General features: G+C 40.2%; 1 protein-coding gene across 1 annotated transcript in view; it reads left to right on the top strand.

Moving 5' to 3' along the window:
- Positions 1 to 2,408: 2,408 nt before the first annotated feature.
- LOC117390356 (formin) overlaps positions 2,409 to 23,429 on the top strand; it is a 31,465-nt gene continuing 10,444 nt past the window's right edge. The window contains exons 1-13 of the mRNA XM_055231091.1: positions 2,409 to 4,533; positions 5,143 to 5,263; positions 6,092 to 6,153; positions 6,719 to 7,431; positions 9,012 to 9,153; positions 13,336 to 13,423; positions 16,060 to 16,121; positions 16,387 to 16,475; positions 16,895 to 17,024; positions 17,194 to 17,340; positions 17,419 to 17,478; positions 17,544 to 17,664; positions 21,324 to 21,416. Of these exons, the coding sequence (XP_055087066.1) occupies positions 2,998 to 4,533; positions 5,143 to 5,263; positions 6,092 to 6,153; positions 6,719 to 7,431; positions 9,012 to 9,153; positions 13,336 to 13,423; positions 16,060 to 16,121; positions 16,387 to 16,475; positions 16,895 to 17,024; positions 17,194 to 17,340; positions 17,419 to 17,478; positions 17,544 to 17,664; positions 21,324 to 21,416 (3,364 nt within the window). The 5' untranslated portion in view covers positions 2,409 to 2,997. The remainder of the gene's footprint in view (positions 4,534 to 5,142; positions 5,264 to 6,091; positions 6,154 to 6,718; positions 7,432 to 9,011; positions 9,154 to 13,335; positions 13,424 to 16,059; positions 16,122 to 16,386; positions 16,476 to 16,894; positions 17,025 to 17,193; positions 17,341 to 17,418; positions 17,479 to 17,543; positions 17,665 to 21,323; positions 21,417 to 23,429) is intronic.

The raw sequence follows: 23,429 nt of genomic DNA, 5'->3' as shown, positions 1-23,429 counted from the left end.
GATGGCTGTATTTCCTAAGTTCCATCCCATAACTGCATTAGTCAAAGAGGACTCTAAAAGCCTCCAGTTTGTTTAAGATGTGTGCACGTGCCCTCTCCTCGCTCTCCCTCTTCACCGTGTACTGTTGTTGCAATTCTTGGCTCTGATGTTTTTCATTTTTTATCATATTGTGGATTCCTCTAAGACTTGACATAGGACACATATAAAGTATTCAGTATCCTGTGCAGGGACTGAAGTCATCTCTGATTAAGTTTGACATTTAGAAGATCCTGGTATAGTCTGGAAAATGTCACAGAAGAGCACACTATAAAAGGCCAACATCTCTCACATAACATGTATCTTTATGTGATAAGGAAAAAGTTTAAAGTTTACATTTGGTTTGATCAGTTTCAGAGCCCGGTCAAGAGAGGGCAGTACTTCCTAAATGATGACAGATTGTACAACTGACTGGGCATGTGCACGACTATTGTTTTGTTACAGTCTTTGCTTTTAGCAGCATGAGATTACTGTGATATATAAGGAAATATGCTTTTGTAGCATTTTGCCATTGTTTATCCCCTAAATGTTTTAAGCCTCTTTAAACACACATCAGAGTGTATGTGTGAATTCAATAGTGCAATTTGTTTGAACATTGGGGCGTTCTCATTAGCTCAGTGCAGCTGGTGTTGGTGATGAGAACACTCCTGGTTAAGTGGAGATAAAAATAGCTCTGCGCCCTCACTCCTTCAGCTGCACAAGAGCCTCGAGCTCTAAAAACAAATTTTACATCCAGTCTTGACAAACACATCTTACCTCACTATCATATATCACCACATTTTCCAACTACTGCTGTTGTCCTTTGCACAACTCTAACCACCATGTGCATTCTCTGTCTGTGTTTGTTCTGCAGACGATTCCCTCTTGCGACAGGATGACATTTGGATGCTGGATGAACCACAAGAGCCAATCAGACAAGTTCCACGGCCCGATCACTTGGACTTTTTACGTATCACGCCACCAGAGGATGACATCATTGGGGAAACTCCCTATTATCCCAAACTGGAATGCACGGTGAGGGCTCTAGAAAACAAGCACAATAGAAAAATAGGACTGGTTAGGTCCCAAGGTGAAGTCCACAGGGGTGCTCTTTTGTTCTTCACTCGGATAATAAGGATTTCTCTGCTCATGCATAGAATCACCTGATCAGAAATTCTCACAAATGGATTAACAGGGATTTTAAGATGGAGACAGCGTTACTGAGCTCTCATTCCACCCTCTTCTAGACAAGAACATGGACAAAAGAGTTTAGCTGAAAATGTATAACAACAACAATGAATCAAATTTATCTGGGCAGTTATTTGAAAATATTTGAATTATTGTTGCAATTCTTTTCAGGATCATTTAATGTGAAAGAATGCTGTCTTGCACTGAGCTGAGAGTGTGTGTTTTGTGTGTGGCAGATGAGGTAGATTATATGGGTGTGGTTCTAGGTGTGAGTCAAAGTTTTTATTGTTTTTCAAAAACAGGCCTGTATACATATTCACCCAACATACCTGTACAAAGCCAGGCCGTAGCCTGTTCTAGAATGACGTAGTAAATACTGGTATGAAAGTGACAGTCATTTACTATACCCACCCATCACCATGATGTTTTTATTATGGTTTGTTGCTACGGTTTGAACACAATCAATATATTATTAGACTCAACTGTTGACATACGAGAGATACCGTGTTATAATTATTTAGCCTAATAGGTAATTTGTGTAACATAATATGCCCAGAATGTGTAGTCTGGAAGATTTAAGATTTATATTTGTCAAATATGTGGCACACCCCCTTAAATGCCCTGACAAGGTGTCTTTTCATCTTATTCTAAATATTTTATATGAAGATTCTCACCACTCTTGCTGTGCTATGAAGCTTTTTGTACAAGTGCTTACACATTCCCTCAGGGGGACTTACAGTATATGGATAATCCCACTGTGTTTCATAACTCAATTGTTAGCCCTCAGACCCTGCTTTGAGGCAAGTAGCCAGGAATAGCTTTTGGATTTTTTACTTTTGTCAGTGCTAGCTATCCAATTACTTTACAATTATTTTGATATTTAGATTATTTAGAGTTAGATAAACATAGTCCTATTTTTCTCCTTTATTATATTTGTATTGTATTGTGCATGGTTTGTTATAGAGGCCTAATAATTATCTGGGGCAGAGTGTTATGGTGTAAGCAGCTCTGTCATTAAAATCTATCATGGCAGCTATCATGTTTATATTTTGATGCTGCTCTGCTGGGTTTGTGGTTTTTAGCTTTCCAAGTGACTCAGTGAACTTTATTGTCTATCGCCAGCCACTTTGAGGAAGTGCGTAATCAGACACCTGTGTAGTTGCTCTCCTCCTCCAGGAAGAGAAAGGAGGGGCCTGGGAGGAGGAGGCAACCACAGACTGGGCCAACCAGTGCAGCACATTTTTTCCACCTGAGGCTTTTCTCATAGCACACGAGACTTCCCTGTAACTCCAACTCAAATATGCTACAGAAGGAAAACTTTAGCAACAACTCTGGATCTGCTTTGGGGATGCTAATTAGCTAGCAACTGGATACACAGCTGTTGGATTACTACCATAACTGAGCGGTTTGTTCTGATTTGTTTTGAAGACAGGTGAACTCTGTCTCTCCCGGGCAGATTACAGCAAGATATGACACGAAAACAGCCTTTGAACAGCTTAGCTCACAACATTATGGGAATTTCTCCAGTGGCAATGCGCTATGCTAATGTGTAATCATGACTTTGGTAGGTGTGAAGCTAGCTATACAACTAGATACCCTGATAATGCTGTTGTTCATGCACTCATCTGGAAAAGGTAAGGAGAGACTTTCCCCATACAAAAGCCTTTTGTTCCAATAGTGGAATAGGAGCAGCTTGGATGACTGCAAGTGGAGTGAGGAACCTTTTGTGACATTTTAATGGTCTTTTTACTGAAATGACTTTGAGTTTGGGTTGGTGCTACGTCGAGTGTAAACATGGAGAATGATCCAAGTTCTTTACGTAACGTTTTCAGCAGTTTGTTCAAAGACAGAACTACCTCTTCGGATACAGGTTCTGCTATTCTGACATCTTTTAAGGATTTAAAAGACAAATCTTCTGCTCCATCTGAAGAAACCCAAAGAACTTCTACTAATAACAATAAAGATGAGACTCCCCGGGAAGATACATTTGCCTCTTGTCAACCACAACAAAAGCCTATAACTGCAGATACAAAGAGGGATGGAGTTTCAACTGACCCAGATTTGGTCCAAGTCACTAGAGTAGACACCTATAGTGACAATGAGGATGGAGAGACGTCGTTTAGCAACAATGATGTTTCCAAAAAAGAAACCAAAACTCTTGACAAAGTTACTGGGGAAAATTCTTCAAACATCCCTGTATTCAGAACACACATGTTTAAGGAAAGATCACGTATAGAGTCTATTTTATACTCTAGCAAATCATTCGGCAAGACTAACTCAGCATCTCTTTATCTGTCAAAAGGTAAAAATGACACAAGTCCCAAAGAGAACACTAAAAATCTAGCCAAAGATGCAGAGACTGACAAGAAAAGTAGTTCTAATGTTAATTTAGAAGATGATGAGTATCATTGTATTGACTGCTCGACGCCTGATCCAACTGTCAAAGCAGCAGAGCCCAGTGCAGCTAAAGAAGCTGAGAAGTCCAATCAAGAGCCTAAATCTAGCCCACTGTCTGTGAAAAGCCTTTTAAATCTATCACCATCAAAATCACAGGCTCAGAAAGACACTACAAGAACTGATTCAAAGTCTATAACTTCATCAGTTACTGCAACAACATTATCAACTCCTAATACATCTCCATCAAAAAGTGCTGCAAGAACTGATTCAACATCTATAACTTCACCAGCTACTGCAACAACATTATCAACTCCCAATACATCTCCATCCAAAAGCGCAGCGTTCTCCTCTGCTAGCCCTTCTTTTCAGATGCCTGCTCTGTTCAGTGGGTTGAGGGTCCTAAAAAAGGGCGCACAAGGTGAAGACAGGGAAACGCTTTCAGAGATCAAGCAGAGTGAGAAGGATGCAGACTTGGCACTTCTTAGCCTGAAGAAGACTGTTAACAAAACCAAGTTGTTTCCCGAGCAGAAAGTAACAACCACTCCAGTTAAAAAGCAGGCTGAACCAAAGCCAGTGTCTGATACTAAAAGCTCAGTAATGGGACAGCTAAGTCATCTACGGAATTTTGATAGCCCAAGTAAGAAGTCAGAGCAAAGCCAAATGGTGGAAAGTGACACTAAAGGAGGTGAGGAGCACAAAGTGCCTGAAAGCAACACGGCATTAACAGAAAGAAAGACGACCACAGACTTGGCCTATGAAACATTTAAGAATATATTTGGGCCCAAAGCCATAACTAAGGACAAGACAGAAGATGTGGACTTGGAGGCCATAAAAAAGAAAATAAAAAATGATAAGGAGAATCTGAAGCAGATTTTTGAGAGAACGTCCAAATCTCCAGTGAAGGATGTCAAAAGTCCCATAGCGGCGAATGTGGTAACTTATCATTTCTATTGTGCTAATTAAAGATTGAAAAGATTAGAGAAGACTAGATATTAACTGCTTAAAAAAGAAAAGAAAAGCAAGTGTATGCATTATGTAGCTTTTCTGGTAGAGGGTCTGTTACGTCTCTTCAAGGAGTACAACAATAAAGTTATGTATCTCCATGGAGACAAGAGGGTGACACCATGAGACCTAGTTACAGGCCAGATTTCTGGAGAGACTACCTCTGTCAAATATGAGAAGGTGTATTTTTCATTGTTTTTTTTTAGCAATAAGTACACCTTTGATTAAACAAATGCAAAATCATTGCCATACTGTGGAACGTTCCAGGCAAAGCAAAAATATCTCCATGGAGGCAAGCAGGTTACAGACAGAATCAGAAAAAGTTGAATAGTCCATCTAATTTAATCATCACATTTATATTATGTATTCAGCCAATGCAGTATTTAGAGAAGCAGATTTGCATTTATTTGTAATTCACTGTAATAATTCAACTTTTTTATTCTAATTTAATATTTCCTGACATATAACAGTTCATTCTGGTACCTCAGCTGTTTATAATACCACAGTGCATATTGTCATGGATGTCTTTCTGTTCCATAGGCCGAGGTGACATCACCTACCGACAGTGAGGACCGAACACCAGGGCGTCTCCAGGCCGTGTGGCCCCCTCCCAAACCTAAAGATGAAGAGGAGAAGGTGGGGCTCAAATACACTGAAGCAGGTGAGGATACATATACTTAAACTCCAATTATTTACAGACTACTACTATCATTAGACCCATCCATTCAGTCCATTCAGAGTGACTCAGACAATATATGACTCAAGTATTAGCAGTAAGTCTCAAAGAAAATATAGTCTCACTGTCTGGAATGGTACAAATCATTGAGTGAGCTGAGTTTACATTGCTTTTGTAAATGTATTTATACATTTAAGGTCATGGGGGGCCTAATATATCAGGTTGTATGTTACAGTAGTACGTATGCACCAACTATATTCCATATATTTTTTGTATAGCAACAATACATTTTATAACAACAGTTGCCTCTCAGGCTATAAAAAAGCTGCTGTAGTCTGGGCATGGAGCCATGTTTTGCCGGGCTTATTGGCAACAGGTGTAATGTCACGCAAAAAGGTTAAAGCTCTGTTAGATCGCATGATTAGATTACATAAAAGGAGTTTTTTCTTTGTTGTTCTGATTGCTGTGAAACTGCAGACAAAATTGATAGAACAAAGAATGCAGTGTTATACAGAAGATAAAATACAACTAAAATAGAGCTGTGTGTATATCATTGTATCTAGTTGATGTAGCCTGAAAAGTAAATTATAATAACATTCTTGAGTGTCACTGCTCACATTATACCATGATCAATTTGCTTCTGTCAAGGCAATCTTGTTTAGTCTTCAGTAAGGCTGAAACTATTTGGATTAGTTAAATGTTGCAATTTGTTGTTAAAATTAGTTTTAATTTCCAGCAAAATGCCCAAATGCTTGTGTGTGTTATGTTATTTTTATTTATTATTTATTGTTTCTTTTCCTTTTGTTTTTTCAGAGCACCAGGCTGCTCTCTTTCAGCTCAAGAGGCAGTGCAAGGAAGACTTGGAGAAGATGCACGTAAGTTATTTTGTTGAAATTATTTATAAATACCTCATTAATGAATAGATAAGAGATTACATAAATAATGTTTCATCATCAGCAGTGCAGCAGAAATTGCCAAGTTCAAGAAGTCCATTTAGGATTGCAGCTACATATGCTGGCCTCAAGAGGGCAGTGTTGTTTTATATATGTAAGTTTGACTGTAGCTAATGAGGAGATTGGAGTTCCAATGCATGATTAAAATTTGTATTCTTAATACCAACACTAACCATAATTGTTTCCAGGGTTTTCAAATTCAGGTGCTTGCCAATGTTGACACTTGCTTAAGTAGTCTCCACTTCATACAGCAGCTGCAACCAGACCCTCTCACATTTGCTTGTGCAAGTGTATTTTAAATATTCATATTATTTTTCTTTTACTTGGCAATAGTTAAGAGAGTAGTTTAAAAGTATGATAGTAACAGCATGTATTTACTGCACTCTAGGAGACTGTTATAGAGCACACCATGACAATCCATTAAGAGTGGATTGTTGCCTTACTAAATATGGTATACTATAATAAGTCCATTTCTTTTTTGATGCAGGCAGACTTTGAGCTGAAGATCTTTCAGTTACGAGGAGAACATGCAGTGTCCATATCCCAGCTGGAGAGGCAGATCAGCCAGCTGCAGAGTGACAAGCCACATTTGGTGGGTCAGGAGCGCTGTGCTGTTCGTGACATCGGAGTGTCGACTACTGACGACACCATTATAAAAACCTCTCGCACTGTGGCCATCCAGACAGACAGGGAGAGTTTTATCAAGAGCCCCGATGGAGAGGGTGGGACTATTGCTCTGAGTCCCAACCAGAACACACCTAAGAGACTAGAAATTGGCCTCAATTTGGAAGGACAGGCTGATAAAGGCTCTGCACCCCCACCTCCCCCTCCTCCACCTCTACCTGGGAACATGGGTGCTCCTCCCCCTCCACCACCTCCTCCTCCCCCTCCACTTCCTCCTGGTTTGCTTGGGGCAGGACCCCCTCCTCCCCCTCCACTCCCACCTGGTCTACCTGGTGCAGGACCCCCTCCTCCCCCTCCACTCCCACCTGGTCTACCTGGTTCTATCCCACCTCCGCCTCCCCTGCCTCCTGGATCAGGCCCGCCACCTCCTCCACCACCTCCAGGTGTTGCCCCTCCCCCTCCACCAATGGGTGGCTTCTTCCAGAAAGTTCAACAAGCCCCAAGGAAGCCTGCCATAGAGCCAGCATGTCCTATGAAGCCACTATATTGGAACAGGATTCAGATACAAGATAGCAAGTAAGTCTGCCACTTGCAAGTGGCCTCAGTGTAAATAATAGTTCCTCATCAGACAATGTAGTCTATGTACACGCAGATAATGTGTTTGTGCTAGCGTGATAAAGTGGCTTGACTTTACTGGGGGAGACCCAAGTTCAACTCAGGCAGAGTGGACTTTTCATGTGTTTAAACACTAGATGTCACTGGCCTATTGTTTTGGAATTGTAGCACCGGCTCTTTGAAACCAGTGGTGGACTTTTGCTGAATCTGTGGAGGAATAATATGTTTTTAAAATGTTTTGACTTTTCTCATTGTTACATCTAAACCTTTAAAAACTGGCAACTGCACCAGACTGCCCCTGCTAAATCCATATAACTGTGATCATTCTGTGAGGTCTCCATTGCTGTCCAGAGGGCCAGACCTTGTGTAGCATGAGACTGGTGAAGCAGTGGTGCTTGTATAAAATGAATCTAAAGACTCAAATAGCTGAAGTTCACTGTTGTTTTGTGCACTTGTCGACCCACACTTTCTCAGTTGAGGCTCTTGAGATACTGTAATTGTAAGCGGATTATCCGCCCCATTTACAGTGGTTGTGGTTTTTGCCTCTTAGTGCCAGACCTCCAGCTTTATGGCCTTGTATTCTCATGGATGGTTTAGTGGAGAAGGCTGGGCTGTGGTTCACACTCACATAGACTGAAGGCCTGACTGACTACAGCACTTTCACGTCAGCTATAAATTTGAGCGTAAAAGAGCCAGTTAAGGGGCATTAAATGGGTCACATGTTGAAGTTGAGGCTGATCAGCTGTGCCATCTGTATTAATGGTGTGAAGTTTGGATGTATAAAGGGAAAATTATATATGCTCTTGAAATGATGCCAGGTGTTTAAACTTGAGCTGGAACTCTATTTGTCACTGGCCGAGTACAGCAGCAGAGTTTGGGGGGGAAGTTGAAGGACTTTCAGGTCCAATACAATCCAGTTAGGATGAAGTTAGAAATTACATGGTGCAGTAGTTTATCCCAGCTTCTTCTGCAAAATTATTGACTGTTCCATTTTACTCAGCTTTTTGGTCAGGCATGTTGTATTGAGGAAAGAATTTTGCCCCAAAATTATCTCCTGAGTGGAGCAGTCCTCCTAGTTCACTACTGATGAGTTTTTCTGACTTTGTTTGCTGTGCATGTGTTGGTTTATTAATCTAAATAATTAGCACAAAATATCAGTATTAGCATACAAATGTCACAAATGCAAGCTTTACTGTGTTAAAAATGTCCACATTTTTACCTCTTCACCAAAATATGTTGTTTATATTATGTATCAAAAATGTACTCCAGGGCTACAGGTACGCCAGCAATTAATCGACTCAGGTTTATCTTATATGAATTTAGTTAGAAATAAATGCTGTTTTCAGTTTCTACACTTGTATCAGCAGATATTTAAAGATATAGTATGGAAACCAGTATCGGCGCTAAAAAAGCTAGGTTGGTGCGTACCTAGTTGATAAAGTATTAAAAATGTCTCAAAAGAAATTATGCTTTAACTTATCGAAAAATTAATCATTGACTAGTTGACTACTAAAATAATCATTCAATTTTTTTTCTTCCAGCAACAACACATTATGGGGTTCCCTGTCGGAGCCAGATATATCCAACCCCAAAGAATTTGAGGACCTGTTCTCCAAAGCCACTTTACAACCAAAGAAAAAGCCACTGGCCGACACCTATGAGAAGAAAGCTAAAACTAAGAAGGTACCTGTCTTTCCTTAGCTTTTTTATTGAATGGATAAGACTTGCTGCAAGAAATCTGCTTCAGTGTCCATGGGATGTAGTCAGTGTTACTGTTGAAAAACCTCTTTAGACAATCTGCAAACTGCTTCATGATTTTCTGGAGGTTTGGTGCCAATTCAGCCAGTACAAAACAGTCACTCTAAAGACATTGATTACTCCTCTCCTTGGCTCCTCATCCAGGCTTATTCTCCAGAGTGACTGGTTTTTCACATTGTGCCAACACCAGATCAATTTGAGTTTTCCCTTACGACTTATTTTCTACTTTTGGACAATCCGCTAGACTAGAATGATGTTGTCTTTCCATCTGTGCTAGCATTAAAATTATAGTTAAAACAAATAGTGATGAGGAAAATATGAAAAAAACAGAATACTTGTGCCAGATTGATCTACCATCCCCTCACCCAGTAAAGACCTGATGCTGCACTCTGCACTTGAGCCAGCACTGTCAGCATTCTGGCTGCCTTGTGGTCTTCAGTGTGGCGTCTAAGCAGTTAAAAAGCGTCCAGTGCCCCAGACCATCCCCTCCAAATCTATACACATCTGATCAATCTGTGAAGACTCCACTGCTCCAGAGGGCCAGAGCCTGTCCAGCCTGAGAGTGTCCGATATGTCTGGTCACTCCGAAACATTTGATCCAAGTGAGACAGCCACATCCAGACAGTAATCCCGCTCACTCTCTCCTTTTAAAGCTTATGTCAGCCCCAAGAAAGACTGACCACGCTCATGGAAATGTGTAGTCCTAAAAGTCTTTTGTATCAATCAACAAAACCAGTGTTTCTATGGACACCAGTAATAATGTAGGCAACATGTTTATAAAGAACCATTATGACTGCTTACAACTACAAGAAAAATAATTTTCCAGCTATGTCCAATTGATTGAACAGGGCTGTGAACTAAAACAAACTTGTTTATGTAATCATTTGTTATATCCTTGAAGAATGCTCTGGAGGAAAAACAGAATCAGAATCATAAATTGGTTTCTGAGAATTACAGCTCTGAGAGGCCAGACAAATAAATGCAGGGACAGTTAACCTGTATATTTCCTTAACCAGTGAAATATACTACCAGACTGTCTATCCCTCAAACACACAATGGCAAATTTATTCCTACTATTCCCACTGGAATTTTCCTCATTGTGGGATGATTCTCTTAGCTTACTAATTGGTCTATAGCTTCTCATAGTTCCAAATTAATTCCTGTAGAAGATTTCCATCTTCTAAATTCCCACACTTTTGCAACCCTAAATGGACCTGAGCCTATTCCATCAACAATGAGTGGATTAAGAAAAATGCAAAGGACTTTGAAGCTCAGTAGGGTCTGTTACATTAAAGAAAGACCTGCAGCAAAACCACATGCTTAAAATACACTTAACGCAAAACATAGTTTCACCGTGGGAACATAAGATGAAATATTGAGTTGAACTCAGATCCAGTAGAACTTAAACCTCCTCTGTCCTGTGTTTGGAGCAGGCTTGAACTGGTCAGTCCATCGGACAACTCCACCTTTGATATGATGATGAGCCTGTGTCTGAATCCTTGTGTTTGTCTGCGTGTGATGACAGCATGTCCTCACAGCCATTACACACTTGCTGTGAAAGTGTTGCCAGATCATGCTAAGCCTGGGCCCGGGGCTCTACATGAGATGAAGTGGGAGGAGATGGAATGTGTGTGTACATTATGCATATGAGCCACTTCCCCAACATTTTTCTCCTCGACAACTCCAGCAATTCAAAAAGTTGAAAACTCATTGTGAAAAAGCTGATACCCCCACGAGTGAGTTAATCTTTGTCATGTGTGCCATAGAGAAATCAAAGCTCTTGTTTACTCTTGAGCCTGTCTCTCTGCCTAGATTAGCATATCAAAGCTGAGGAGATGACAGTGAAGAACGCTCGTCCAACCATACCAGAGCACACTCGACCTGAGCTGTAATTGTAGTCATGTGGCTACAAGACCCTGCATCCAGACTGGGCACATATAGGACTCACTCAGCAGCTAGGGAAAGAATGGTCTTAAAATGAGATTATTAAAAGGGCTTTGTTCCAAATTTTGCAATCAACTGGTGAATTGTAATTACTTATAATAACCATATGCAATTCAAAATTACCAGACTCGGTCAATCTTAAAAAACCTTCTTTTCTCAATTCATGCAGTGTATAACTTGCATGTTGCAGGATAGCAGGCAGCTGGCCCAGTTGAATTGAACTCATCAATAAAAATGTTCCCTTAGTATACTCAAAAGATTCAACTTGATTTATCAAGTACAGTTTAAATCTACCTTGTCTATATATATATATTTTTCTTTTTCGTTTCAATCCTGTATTAGTTTGTGCATTTAAAAGTCAAAATTATTGCCCCCGCATTTCTAACTGCAGCATCTCACTCCAGGTGTTCTATTTTGTTACCAAATACCATGACAAACCGCATTATTAATCCCCCTTTTATTACACATCCTCTCTTAAACTGTGTATATTTTATAGGAAAATCGGGTTATTGAAAACATATTTGAATCCTGTGATGTGGACGAGTGGGCGTCAGATAATAGCCACTTGGTCACATTGAGCTCTATGCTTGTTATTGTAACATCTGCCAGGCTAATTCGTGCGCATTTCCAGACGGACACTCAGAGCTCTTGTGTAAACTGTGGCTCTGAGACTGCATGGGCCTGTTCTCCGCTAACATCCCCCACCTGCCACAGACACCTACCACTTCATCTTCATCACTGTATTTATTTTCATTGAGTGCTCTCTTGACTCTCTCCAAGACCCAAGAGCTTTGAATATTCTGTTGTCATCCACTAGAGGGAGCTGTTTTTCCTCAACCTGTCACCACTTCACCCTCACATCAGTTGTCTGTTCTCATTAACCTAACCGTCGAGGCTAATTGGCGGCTTCTGCAAACCACAACGACTCGGGTATAGGGTTCCTGGGCAGCTTTTAGTGTGGCCCGTCCAAAGTGGTTAATTAGAGGTGTTGGGAAAAGGCCTGGCTGTGGAGTGGCCAGAGTGGGAGATCCCTAGTGATCCAGGTAATAGAGGCTAGAAGCAGCATGGCACCCACTAACACTCTTGTAATGCAATACCTACTTCTAAGGCAGGCTCTTTCGGACAGCCCAGTAGCCGACAAACACCATAATAGCTAATGAAGAAGCCTGACACATTAACTTTTAGAGCAGGGCTTTACCTTGCCAAAACTCTCTCTGTCTTTATGGCTAATTCGGTCATAAGTAATTGTGTCCATGTGTAGGCACAAATAAAAATCCTGTGAATTTATAGTTTGTTCTAAAAAGGCCCTTGCTCTTCTAGACTGTCCTTTTATGGTGCCACTTCTGCCTTTGTACTTTCACTGGCACCTGATATTTTTCATAATCTGTCGCATGTGTTTGTGGGCAAATGAAGGTGGGGGGGAATATTGCTTCTTTTAGATGGGAAAGTTTAGCAGAGTTGTCCATAAAAATAATGCCTTCATATGTGAAAAGGGATTAAAATGTATTCACTTAGAGATAACATCCCATTATTCCCAGGTTAAGATAAGGTAATAATAGCTATAACATGTGCAATGCCATATACTAAGTAAGTGTACACATCAAACTATATGTAGCCCTATTATGGCTGCAAAATTAATCGCAATCAAATCGAAACAAATTTCAATGGATGTAATTAGCAAATTGCACAATAATTTCCTCTGTCTTCTGCATGTAAACTGTTAGCTCTATACAGACATGTTCTGAAATGTGTTTATTGTATTATGTTTATCCGTTCATATTTCAGTTATCACAAAGCTTATGAGAAAAATCACAATTATACATTTTTCCCAAATTGTTCAGCCCTACTTTACAGTTTATTGTTGCAAACTGACTTAGTGACTTAGAATCTGGCAACATAGTGAGGAGCTTATTCTGCTTTCCAATTGGATAATGTGCTTGGGAACCAAAATCCAAAGGAGACATTTTAAAATACACATGTTAAATGTAAATAAAACTGGCATATTCTTGTAGAAATTTCTTGTAGATAAATCTTGTTGAATTTGGCTAATCAACTTTTATTGGCATGATTCCCTTGACCACACAGATCAGAAGTGGCCTTAAGTCTTTGAAGCTAATGGTCCATAATAACTCTAGATAAATTATGTATATTTTTCTTCCCTAGATCGTGAAGTTGTTGGATGGGAAGCGCTCGCAGGCTGTTGGCATCCTCATCTCCAGTCTGCATCTGGACATGAAAGACATTCAACAAGGTAGAAATCATGTCTTTTTAATTGTATTTACCGGAACTAAGAAATGCACACATAGATCATGATGTACAGAGGATGTTAAGATTCCACAGTAATAGACTCTTTACAGCAGTGTTGAACAGTAAAGTGAGGACGACTCCTGATGAAATGCAGACCAAGATATTTATAGCGACAGCCCCACTATCATTTCCTAGTTTTTGGACAGCTACCATTTCATAACTACAGACACTTCAGCTTCATTTTATGCTTCAAGTAAATAGCTTTTCCAGACATAGCAAATGCAAAAGAGACATTAATCAGTTTTTAGAATGAGATAAATTGGTGAAATAGAAGCACTTTTTTGTAACATTTTCTTATTTTCTCAGTATTGATGTGGAAGATATGAAATCAAATGAAATATATTAAATCAAATGAATATAAATGGGAAACTGAAAAGCTTAGTGAATACTGTACTGGTAACTGGTATGTGAGTAGCATTATAAAATAGCAGTACTTATGTTTTTAGCTCACTTTCATCTCCAGTTTTGATGACACTAAAAATGATTAAAGTTGGATTATACTAAAAGTTGATGGGACGTCTTGTTGTGGGACTCTGTGCTTGCCGCCTGTTAGTCTGAGCACGCGGCCAGTGGATCTGTTTATTGTAGCCAGTGACGGTTTCCACAAGCATAATGGGGCTGACACCCCGCTAATGATCTAAGCATGTACAAAGCCACTTCTACAATGCACTACCACATAAAACCACACCAAACGCATGCACCAGGAACCCCTCTACCCTTTTTACCCTTGGACCTATTGTCAATTTGAAGAAGTGGGTTTCCTTAAAGCTGACCTTGCTCCTGACCTTATGCAAAATTGACTTTTCCGAGCCTTTAACCATGCTATAGTTTTTTCCCCTTCTCATTTACCCACTCAAAATTGTTTTTGAAGGGATTCGTACATGTTTGATCAATCTCTAATTGCTTATTTTAAGATTCCATATGGCCAATCAACCCCCATTTTCACCACCACCAGCATACACCTACTGCTCTGCACTTACTTCAGTCTTCAGTTTTATTTTCTTAATCGATGACACATGTAGGATTCAGGAGAATCATGTAGTCACTTTAGTGCAGTTTTCTAACCCAAAAGTCAGAGGACTTTATTTTTTTATGTTTATTTATATTTATTTATCATTTTAGATGAATATTGCGATTTAAAATGTTCAAATTATGACATGACCATCCACCGCTGTCATAGACCAGAACTATATAGCAGCTACAAGCACAATAGGTCTTCTTAAAAAAGCTCCCACACAGTATGAGCCTTGTGTCTTAATAGGAAGTGTAAATCTTGATGATAAAGGACAGCAACTTAATAAGTACTTCTAAGGCTCCTAGTCTAGCTCTACTCTTTGTTGCCAAATTAAAAGGACATGGGACGTGTAATGTAATTAGAGCTACAGTTAGGAGGAAGGTGGCTCTCCAGCCGGGGGACCTACAAGGCCACCATGGTTCAAGGGCAGAGAAAGGCCCAGCCACACACAAACACATGTTCCCCTTACACACCAGTGCGACTGGCCAGGCGGGAGTAGAGGGAGAGCGCCTGGGAGACTTTGATCTGGGGCCGTGGAGAGAGATCCGGCTCCCCTTGGATCAGAGCGCTCCCGTGTCGCTCAGGCCCAACACCCCTTTGGTCTCAATGTGTGTTTGCTTATATGTGTGTGTGTGTGTGTGTGTGTGTGTGTGTGTGTGTGTGATTGACGTCTACACGGCTCAGAGAGTGAATAATCCATTCTAATAAGATGTAGGAAATAGACCTCCAGCATTCCCTGTAATCCAGACATAGGAAGAACATTGACAGCTCTGAGAAGGGAGCAATGGGAGCCAGGACACACAGGGTTGGTTTGGTAGCACCGTGGCCACAAGTCTACATAAACTCTGTAACCCAAAACAAACCACATATCTATTTCAGTCTGCACTATTAATATCTATAAAGCATTCCAAATAAATAAAGTGTAAATATATGACACACACTGACATAAAAATAAAAAAGCACAAATTCATATGTTGATTCGATAAAGATGACTGCAACACACAGCCCATCCGTTCAGAGGAGCAGACAATGTGGTGCATGTCTAGTCCCGGGATGATAGCGATTGTCTGTCAGCTGATCTGAGACAGAGCACAGGAGTCATCCCCTTCTCACCTCTCCCCCCCTCTCCTCCTCTCCCTGCTCTCTCACCAGACACACTTCTGTCCCACACAGGGCCATAAACCTGTGACACCTCACAGACACATCAGCTCCTGACTTTCATTTTTATCTCTGTGGAGCCCGGTGTAAGCAAAACTCAAGCAAGTTGTTTGACCGTTAAATATCATAAGCAACATTCTTGTAAACTTCTTGTTTTATCAGCATTTGCTTATTTGAAATTGGCTCCAATCTCCATCATGCCAAACATTAGTATATAGGATCTTATAAAGGAGTTGGCAACATTTAAGTTGTACAGTTCTGAGTGAAATTACATAGCTGTAGCATGTTTACATCTCCGGATTGTGTTTGTGGGATTGGCAACAGTTAAAAGGCCGAATGCTTTGGCTGAGATCTGGTTCATTTATATGAGCGGAGCATGCTTTTAATGAAGATGTGTGTTGTTCCAGCTCTTCTGAACATGGACAACACTGTGGTGGACTTGGAGAGCATCGAGGCGCTGTATGAAAATGTAAGTCATACATATGATACTTTGTTTTAACTAATATTAGGTCATATGAGTTCAATGTATAAGTTCAGTGTGATCATAAAAACAGTGCAAGTACACATGAGGGGATACTTGCATAAAACAATAGAAGCTGGGTGTTAGTGGTCCTGTGTTTGTTTTGTATATGTATGAGAGTTATCTCTACCTTCTATCTGAGCCTCTGAATCATATGAGTTCTTTTCATTATCATTTACAGATACCAATTGAACATGTGTGCTGTGTTTTTCAGAGGGGCACGAGTGATGAGTTGGAGATAATAAAGAAACATTATGAGAGTTCCAAAGGGGACGACAGCAAAGTGCTGGACAAACCTGAACAGTAAGATTCTTTTTGTAAATCTTGTCTCTTGTGTTAACGAGGCCCAGGCGTGCAGCCTGCTGCTTTTTGTTGAGCAGAGCTGTCATTGGCTGCCTGAGTCATCCTGACTGTAGCTCTATCAGCGGGGGCTAATCACAGGATGTCCCCCTGACACCTCTCTGTTTACACAAGTCATCCCGCATCAGCCTGGAGTAGGCTTTGATCAGCACCCGTTAGCCGCTGCCACCTCTCCCTCCAGTCGACCTTGTGGGCCTTTTCAGATGCAGCCAAGCAGCACCATTCATGACCGCTCGCCACACTGACTCAGCCGACCCGCTTAGGAAAGAGCAAAAATAGTTCTTCCTGTTGGACACTTTGTTTAATTCTGTCATAACACATCACACCCTCTTGTCCTCCTCCCCACCCTGTCCCATTTCCAGGTTCCTCTATGAGCTCTCCCAGATTCCAGACTTCACAGGCCGCGCTCACTGCATCATCTTTCAGTCCACCTTCTTTGACACCATCTCCTCCATCCGTCGCAAGGTGGAGATTGTCTCCAATGTTTGCAAAGTAAGAACAAACCATAGCTGTAGTTTACATACATATACTGTAGTTCAAAGATGTATTCTAGATTCCCCAGTGCAGTATCTACATTTTGAATTAGGCTAAAAATAATAAAATCATGCAAAAAATATTAATATTACAGCATATTATTAAACTTCATGTGAATGTGTGGCAGGAGCTGCTGGAGGGAACCTCTTTGCGGGATGTCTTGGGTCTTGTTTTGGCCTTTGGGAACTACATGAACGGGGGCAACAGGACAAGAGGCCAGGCTGATGGCTTTGGACTGGAGATCCTCCCTAAACTCAAAGATGTTAAGAGCAGGGTACATCCAAATTATTCTACATTACTCTAGATTGTAAAATAATAATATTGAATAAATATTTCTTTTTTATTTGTATAGGACAATCGAATGAACCTTGTAGATTATGTGGTTTTGTACTACCTTCGTAACTTTGACAAGGTAAGATCAGGCATCCATCTGACAATATGATTCTAACTCAAATCCTGACTCTCTGCTGTTTGCAGCATGCAGGCACAGATAAGAGTGTGTTCCCTCTCCCAGAGCCTCAGGACTTCTTCCAGGCTGCTCAGGTGAAGTTCGATGACCTCACCAAAGATGTGCAGAAGCTCAAGAAGGGTCTGACTGGTGAGAGATTTTTTTTTATGGGTCTTGCTTTGTAATGTGAACATACACTTTCAGCTACATTCAGGTTGCAGTATGTTCAACCTCCACATATTGAATCTTATGATGAGACATGTCACAAATCCAACCACATACTCTTTTGTTTCAATATCAGTATAGAACCAATATAAATCCTACTCCTATGGAGCTAAATTTAACAAGTGGCTTGAATTGATGGCTCAGTGGTTTTCTGTTGAAAGCAGAGAACACATTTTGTGCTTGTAACTTCTTGGGCGCCAATCGAGTGAGTAACCCAGCTATGCAGCCAGCCAGTCAGTCGTGGCCTGGGCCAGGCTGAGGTTAAAGGCGATGGCCCGCAGTGGCCCTGGTGTCTGTGGTTATTTAAATCAACCAATAATACGGCATGTGAAAGCAATTAGATAAGCGGCGCGCTCTCGTCTCCGTGTTTCATATCGCTGTTAAAGCCCGCTCCTCTCTGACCTGAGGCCAAAATACAAAGAGTCAACTAAAGCGGCCAGGCCCACCTCAAGCTGTCATTCATTTATTAGGAAAAATGGAAGACTTGAGGACAATAAATGCAACATAAAGGCCGATGTATTTGATGTTTTGTTGCGGCGCAGTCTGGCACAGTAGTCCTGAGGGCTAATACCACTCACTGTGGGTGTTTGGTGAGTTCCACCTATGACTCTAACTATTTTATCCTCTTCTGCTTCCAGGAATAATATTTATACAAAGCCATTATAAACCAGCCTAAAAAAAAGCAACTGGTCCTAATTATGACCTGTATCTAAACGCTGAGGGACAAAATCCAATTCACACTTTCTCTTAGCAACACCAGAGCGAGGTGGGGCTTATCTGGTGGAGTGGTCAGTGCCCTGCAGCGAAGGTCAAAGAGCAGGCACTTTGGTGAGAGCTGAAACAAATCTCTGTGCTAATCTTTCCCTAATCAGCGTTAATAGTAACCACAGCAAAGATTGTTTCTAATTATTTTTGATAGACTTATAAATAGTCCATATTTATTTTTTAATATTTGTACATATGGAAACATAACAGTTAGACATACACATATTTACTTGCACTTACCAATATATATATATATATATATATATATATATATATATATATATATATATATATATATATATATTATTTGAATAAAATATATTTGTTTAAGTTCCAATATTTGTTGAACTTGCTAAGTTTAGGGTTTAAGTTAAGGTTCAACAACTAGTAACCATCAGTTTTCAGGAAACGAATGTAAGACAATGTGATGTCCTCAAAAAGTATGTAAACCATGCACTGTATGTGTGTGTGTGTAGTGTGCAGTGTGGAGCTGCAGGTCGTCCTCTTGGCCCCTCTGCCCTCTCTCTCACTGGCCTGTGCAGAAACACGATCCTCTTTTGATGGGGCTTCCTGTTTGGGGAGAGGGTCATGACCTCTGTATGAGCTCCTCTCAGGCTGGGGCACAAGGACCTCCACCTCTACTGTAGACCACCACATACTGCATGCATCAACCACACATTCATCTTCTTATCTTACTGCCTATTAGGATCTTATCATGACCATAGATTTAGCATACACAGGCAATATTTCAACTGTCAGAACTTGATAAAACAGAAAGAGTTGTTTGTTGTGGACTGGAGTTTATTCTTGCATGAGTACTGGGTGAGGCATCCATTATTGTGGCAAATCAGACTTATTTTAACAAGATTTTAATGTCCAGACACAGCCTTTAGCCTGAGCCCCTTTTTACAACAAAGCAAACTCTTATCCCAGCAACATATGTGATGATCTGTGATGTTAGAAAGAAACGTGGGCACTACAAAAACATGGAATAAGCAATACAGTAACTATACATTTTAATGTTTATTTTATTAAAAAGAGAAGTTACTGCTTTACTGGTTTCACAAAAAGACTAGATTTTAAATGCAGGACTGAATTAGTGCTGAATCATTTGACATTTACACTGTTGACACAGGAATTGCAGCTGCTGGCATGGTGTTATGATTTATGAAATAGTTTGTGTATGTGGTTTGTCTTTAGACAACTTTAGATTCCTTGTGTCTGTAAAGGCATCTCTGGCACATTTATCAGACAGAAAAATCCATGAAGAACCTTTTTCATGAACCTTTGGCTGCCACAGTCTCCTTAAACACTGCTTCCAGACTACCATAGTCCTGTATGTAGGTCTGATGAGGTCCTGGTCAATGCACAAGTATCATTATATATTCTCTAATATGTGGGGACATCAAAAAAATACTAAAATATAATTCTGTTTTTATTTTTTTTACAGCCAATACAATTATGGTTATGATATCAGAGCACATTATGCACATATGTGTAATATTTTTGTGTGGCTAAGAGATTTTTTTTTTTTTTTTTACTGAAATAGGTATTAATAAGTTGGAAATCTTTTTTTGTCAGTAGATATTTGTCCAAAGCATGGACTGAAGGATAGTGATGCTACAGATAGATTCAGAACCATTTGTCATATGTGTATGATTTATGTATTTATATAAAATATGATAATACCTGCCATCATAGTTTTAGAGCAGTCCTGTGTACAGTTTTGTAACCACAGAAATGTCACACCTCTGTGTTTTCCTGTCTACACCAGTGCTTTGTGAGTAATCAATAGTTCTTGGATGTATACTGTTTGTAGTTTTATGTTCTGTGTGTCCTCGTCCGTTTAGTCCAACAGTCCATAAAAACCAGTGTAGTTGAGCTGCAGGTGCAGTGGGCCTGTGAGCGTGAGAAGCCGACTCACCCCTCACAGCGGTGACGCAGCACACCGAGGCGGCTCCGTGGACCTGTTAATGCTCTTGTTGTGTTGCTCCACTATTTAGCTATGCACTCATAAGAAAGTGAAGGTATTTATGACTGCCAATAATGACTTGCAGCTTGTTTGTGCGGGGGCTTACAGTGGGAAGTGAGCAGGGCTGTCGCGGCTTCCTCTGAGCGTGAGTCGGACGCTTTGGCACCGTAAAGACAGACAGATCATCAGCCATGTGCGCTACACTCTAAATGAGTTCTTGGCTTGACTTTTGCATAATATAAGTTAATTACATGGAAGCAATAACAACATGCAAAGTCACATAGAACATTAGCTGATATTCAGCTAATGAAATGGGGACTATAAAAAGCAGCTGATATCAATGGAAGTGTGGTAACATCTGTCTAATAATGTTCTATATTTTATGTATGGTGTGATGTCAATACAGCGAGAAGGTGTGAGATATGGAAATGCCAGATTGTTTATGTCAAAGTTAGTTTCCACTTCACATTTTTATTTAGAGGGTGTTTATGACTTTTTATGGGCCATGTATGCATGTATATAGTATGGAATTTTAATAGAGGATCCTACAGTAAAAGTGTGGCTCTTTGCTGTAAATATTTTACCACTAGAGTGATAAAAGGTTAGAAAATCTGTTTGTGTTTATAGTTGAACGTAATTAAACATGACTTTCAAAACCGTACTCTTAATAGTAAAAAAACTGAAACACGGAAAAGCATGTCCATTTAGAGCTACAATAAATGTCATATTGTTGCCATTTATCATTAATATCCAAATAAAACCAAATTTATAATGATTTTCTCAAGACACAGGAGTTTAAAAAAAATGGACACTGTGAGCTTCATGTTCTATTTTCTGTTTCCAACAGGCTGTGAGAAGAATGTGGAAAAAGTTTGTTGCAACTCTTCAGAGGAGCATATCCAGCCCTTTAAATCCAAGATGGAGGGCTTCATTAGTGCTGGTAAGTGTTCTTTTGTTAAATTCTTTAGTTAATTTGTAAATTAATTTTCATAATTTATATGTATAGATAAAGTTATAGATGTAAATTATTATTGTAAATAATTTTAATGAAAATTACTTGCACAAATTGGGCAAGTTGATGGAATTTTTCCCCCACACAGGACATTTACAACCAAGCTCCAAAGCCCATTTTCTCTTAGAAATCAAACTCATCGGCATCTTTTAAAAAGCACAGCTATAATAATGTTTTCGCCATGTCAGACAGTCAGCTGAGTGTGTGTGTGTGTGTGTGGGGGGGTGTGTGTGTGTGTGTGTGTTTGACCATTCTGGGAGAGGGCGTCTGGGTGCGCAGTAAGACAGCATGAGGACACCAGAGGACAGGCCTGTAGAAGGGATCACATTGCCCCTAACATGTCTCCATGTACTCCGGACTGCCATAAAGCCTGCAGGACTCCTCTAGCGCAGGCCTTGTAAAGAGGGACTGGTCTCAGTGCATCAGAGCTGGGACCACCAGGACAGGGATTAGACCCAAACCAGACAATCCACCTTCTGTCTGAACATTGTAATGACAGGTTCTAGTTGGGCATAATATTTCAGTTCATGTGCAAGTTACTTCGTAATAAATAGTCTGTTATTTTGAGAGTTACAAGGTACTGCAGAACCAAGTATGCAGTCTACTAAAATGTGAAAGCCAAACTTCCCTTGTGTTTGGAGTTAACACCATCTCACTTTCTGCTCCACTGATGGTGACCTTTTAAACATGGGTGTTTTTTTAGGCAGTTTAGTACACTATTAGGCATTATCAAGCCCACTATTACTACTTGTTATCCTGGGAAAGGCACCACCAGCAAATACCACTCCATTCCCTATTCAACAACATAGTTATTTTATGGAAACTCTAGAAGTCTAGAACCTCAGAAGAGAGCCACTGGTCCTCCACAGTGACTGAGGCCTGGGGATGCAACCACACTTCTTTCTTCACATTTTGTCTTTTTCCTTATTCTGTTCTTTTCTAAATGTAAGATCAATCTTCCAACCTTCTAGTTTTCCAAAAGCAGATTGTGTTTCTTTGACTAATGTAATGAACAGTGCCTAAATAGATCAGATATATAAGAACAGTTTGAACCTGAATAAGACTACTTTTTCATGAAATTAAGTATTCTGACTTGGATAAGTATCTGAAGAATTACAGGAGGCAGGTCTGTAGGCCTTTGTTATACATACACACATGACTGTCAAAAGCCCATTATGGTGCTTACTGACAAAGTGGAAGTCAATAAGTTTCTTTTCTTTCACATCAGTCAGTACAGTGTTGCCTAATGAATGGATTTCTTATAATCATAGACTGTATAAAGAAATGCACTAAGTGAGATTGATATCACCCATAGCATGGGTTAGCTAGCAGTTATATGGGCGAATTTGGAGCCAAGTTCCATATAAGGAATTCAAACTGCGAGTATGATAGCAACCAAAGAGCCAATCTGAGGCAAAGCTCTTGAAGGTAACTCCCGTTTCTGCCCGCACCACTAGTATAGCAGGTGGCAGGCATTTATTAATGCTGTCAGTCAAATCTGTTGCCAGTGCTAGCAGGACGACCTCAGGGAAAGAAGGCAGCTGATTTGTTTCTTATTAATGTTCATATCTTGATTTACTGACACAACAGCAGAATAAAAACTCTAGAAACTTGTAGAGCAGGTTAATATGAACGTTTTAAGACCAAGTGACAAGGCTCACTGCAGCAGTTACGGAGAAAAGAGCAACATTTTTATAATGTAAAGTGAATAGGAGCCAGAGTTGATAGAGCCAGAAGTGTGCCCATGATCACTTCCTATTTAGAATGCAGTGGCTAGCGGTTTAGCTATGTCCATTTATATATGCAGTCTATGGTTGGAATATAATTTGTGATTGCTATTATTTCCTGTCTGAATCGGTTAACCTCAGTTTGTCAAGGCACACATGGCAATGCCTCAGGCTACACTGGTTGAAAATCAATGCTCTAATTTTGTGTAGTGGT

Source organism: Periophthalmus magnuspinnatus, chromosome 22 (assembly GCF_009829125.3).
Source record: "Periophthalmus magnuspinnatus isolate fPerMag1 chromosome 22, fPerMag1.2.pri, whole genome shotgun sequence".
Classification (NCBI taxonomy): Eukaryota; Metazoa; Chordata; class Actinopteri; order Gobiiformes; family Gobiidae; genus Periophthalmus; species Periophthalmus magnuspinnatus.
This window is presented reverse-complemented; position numbering and strand designations above follow the sequence as displayed.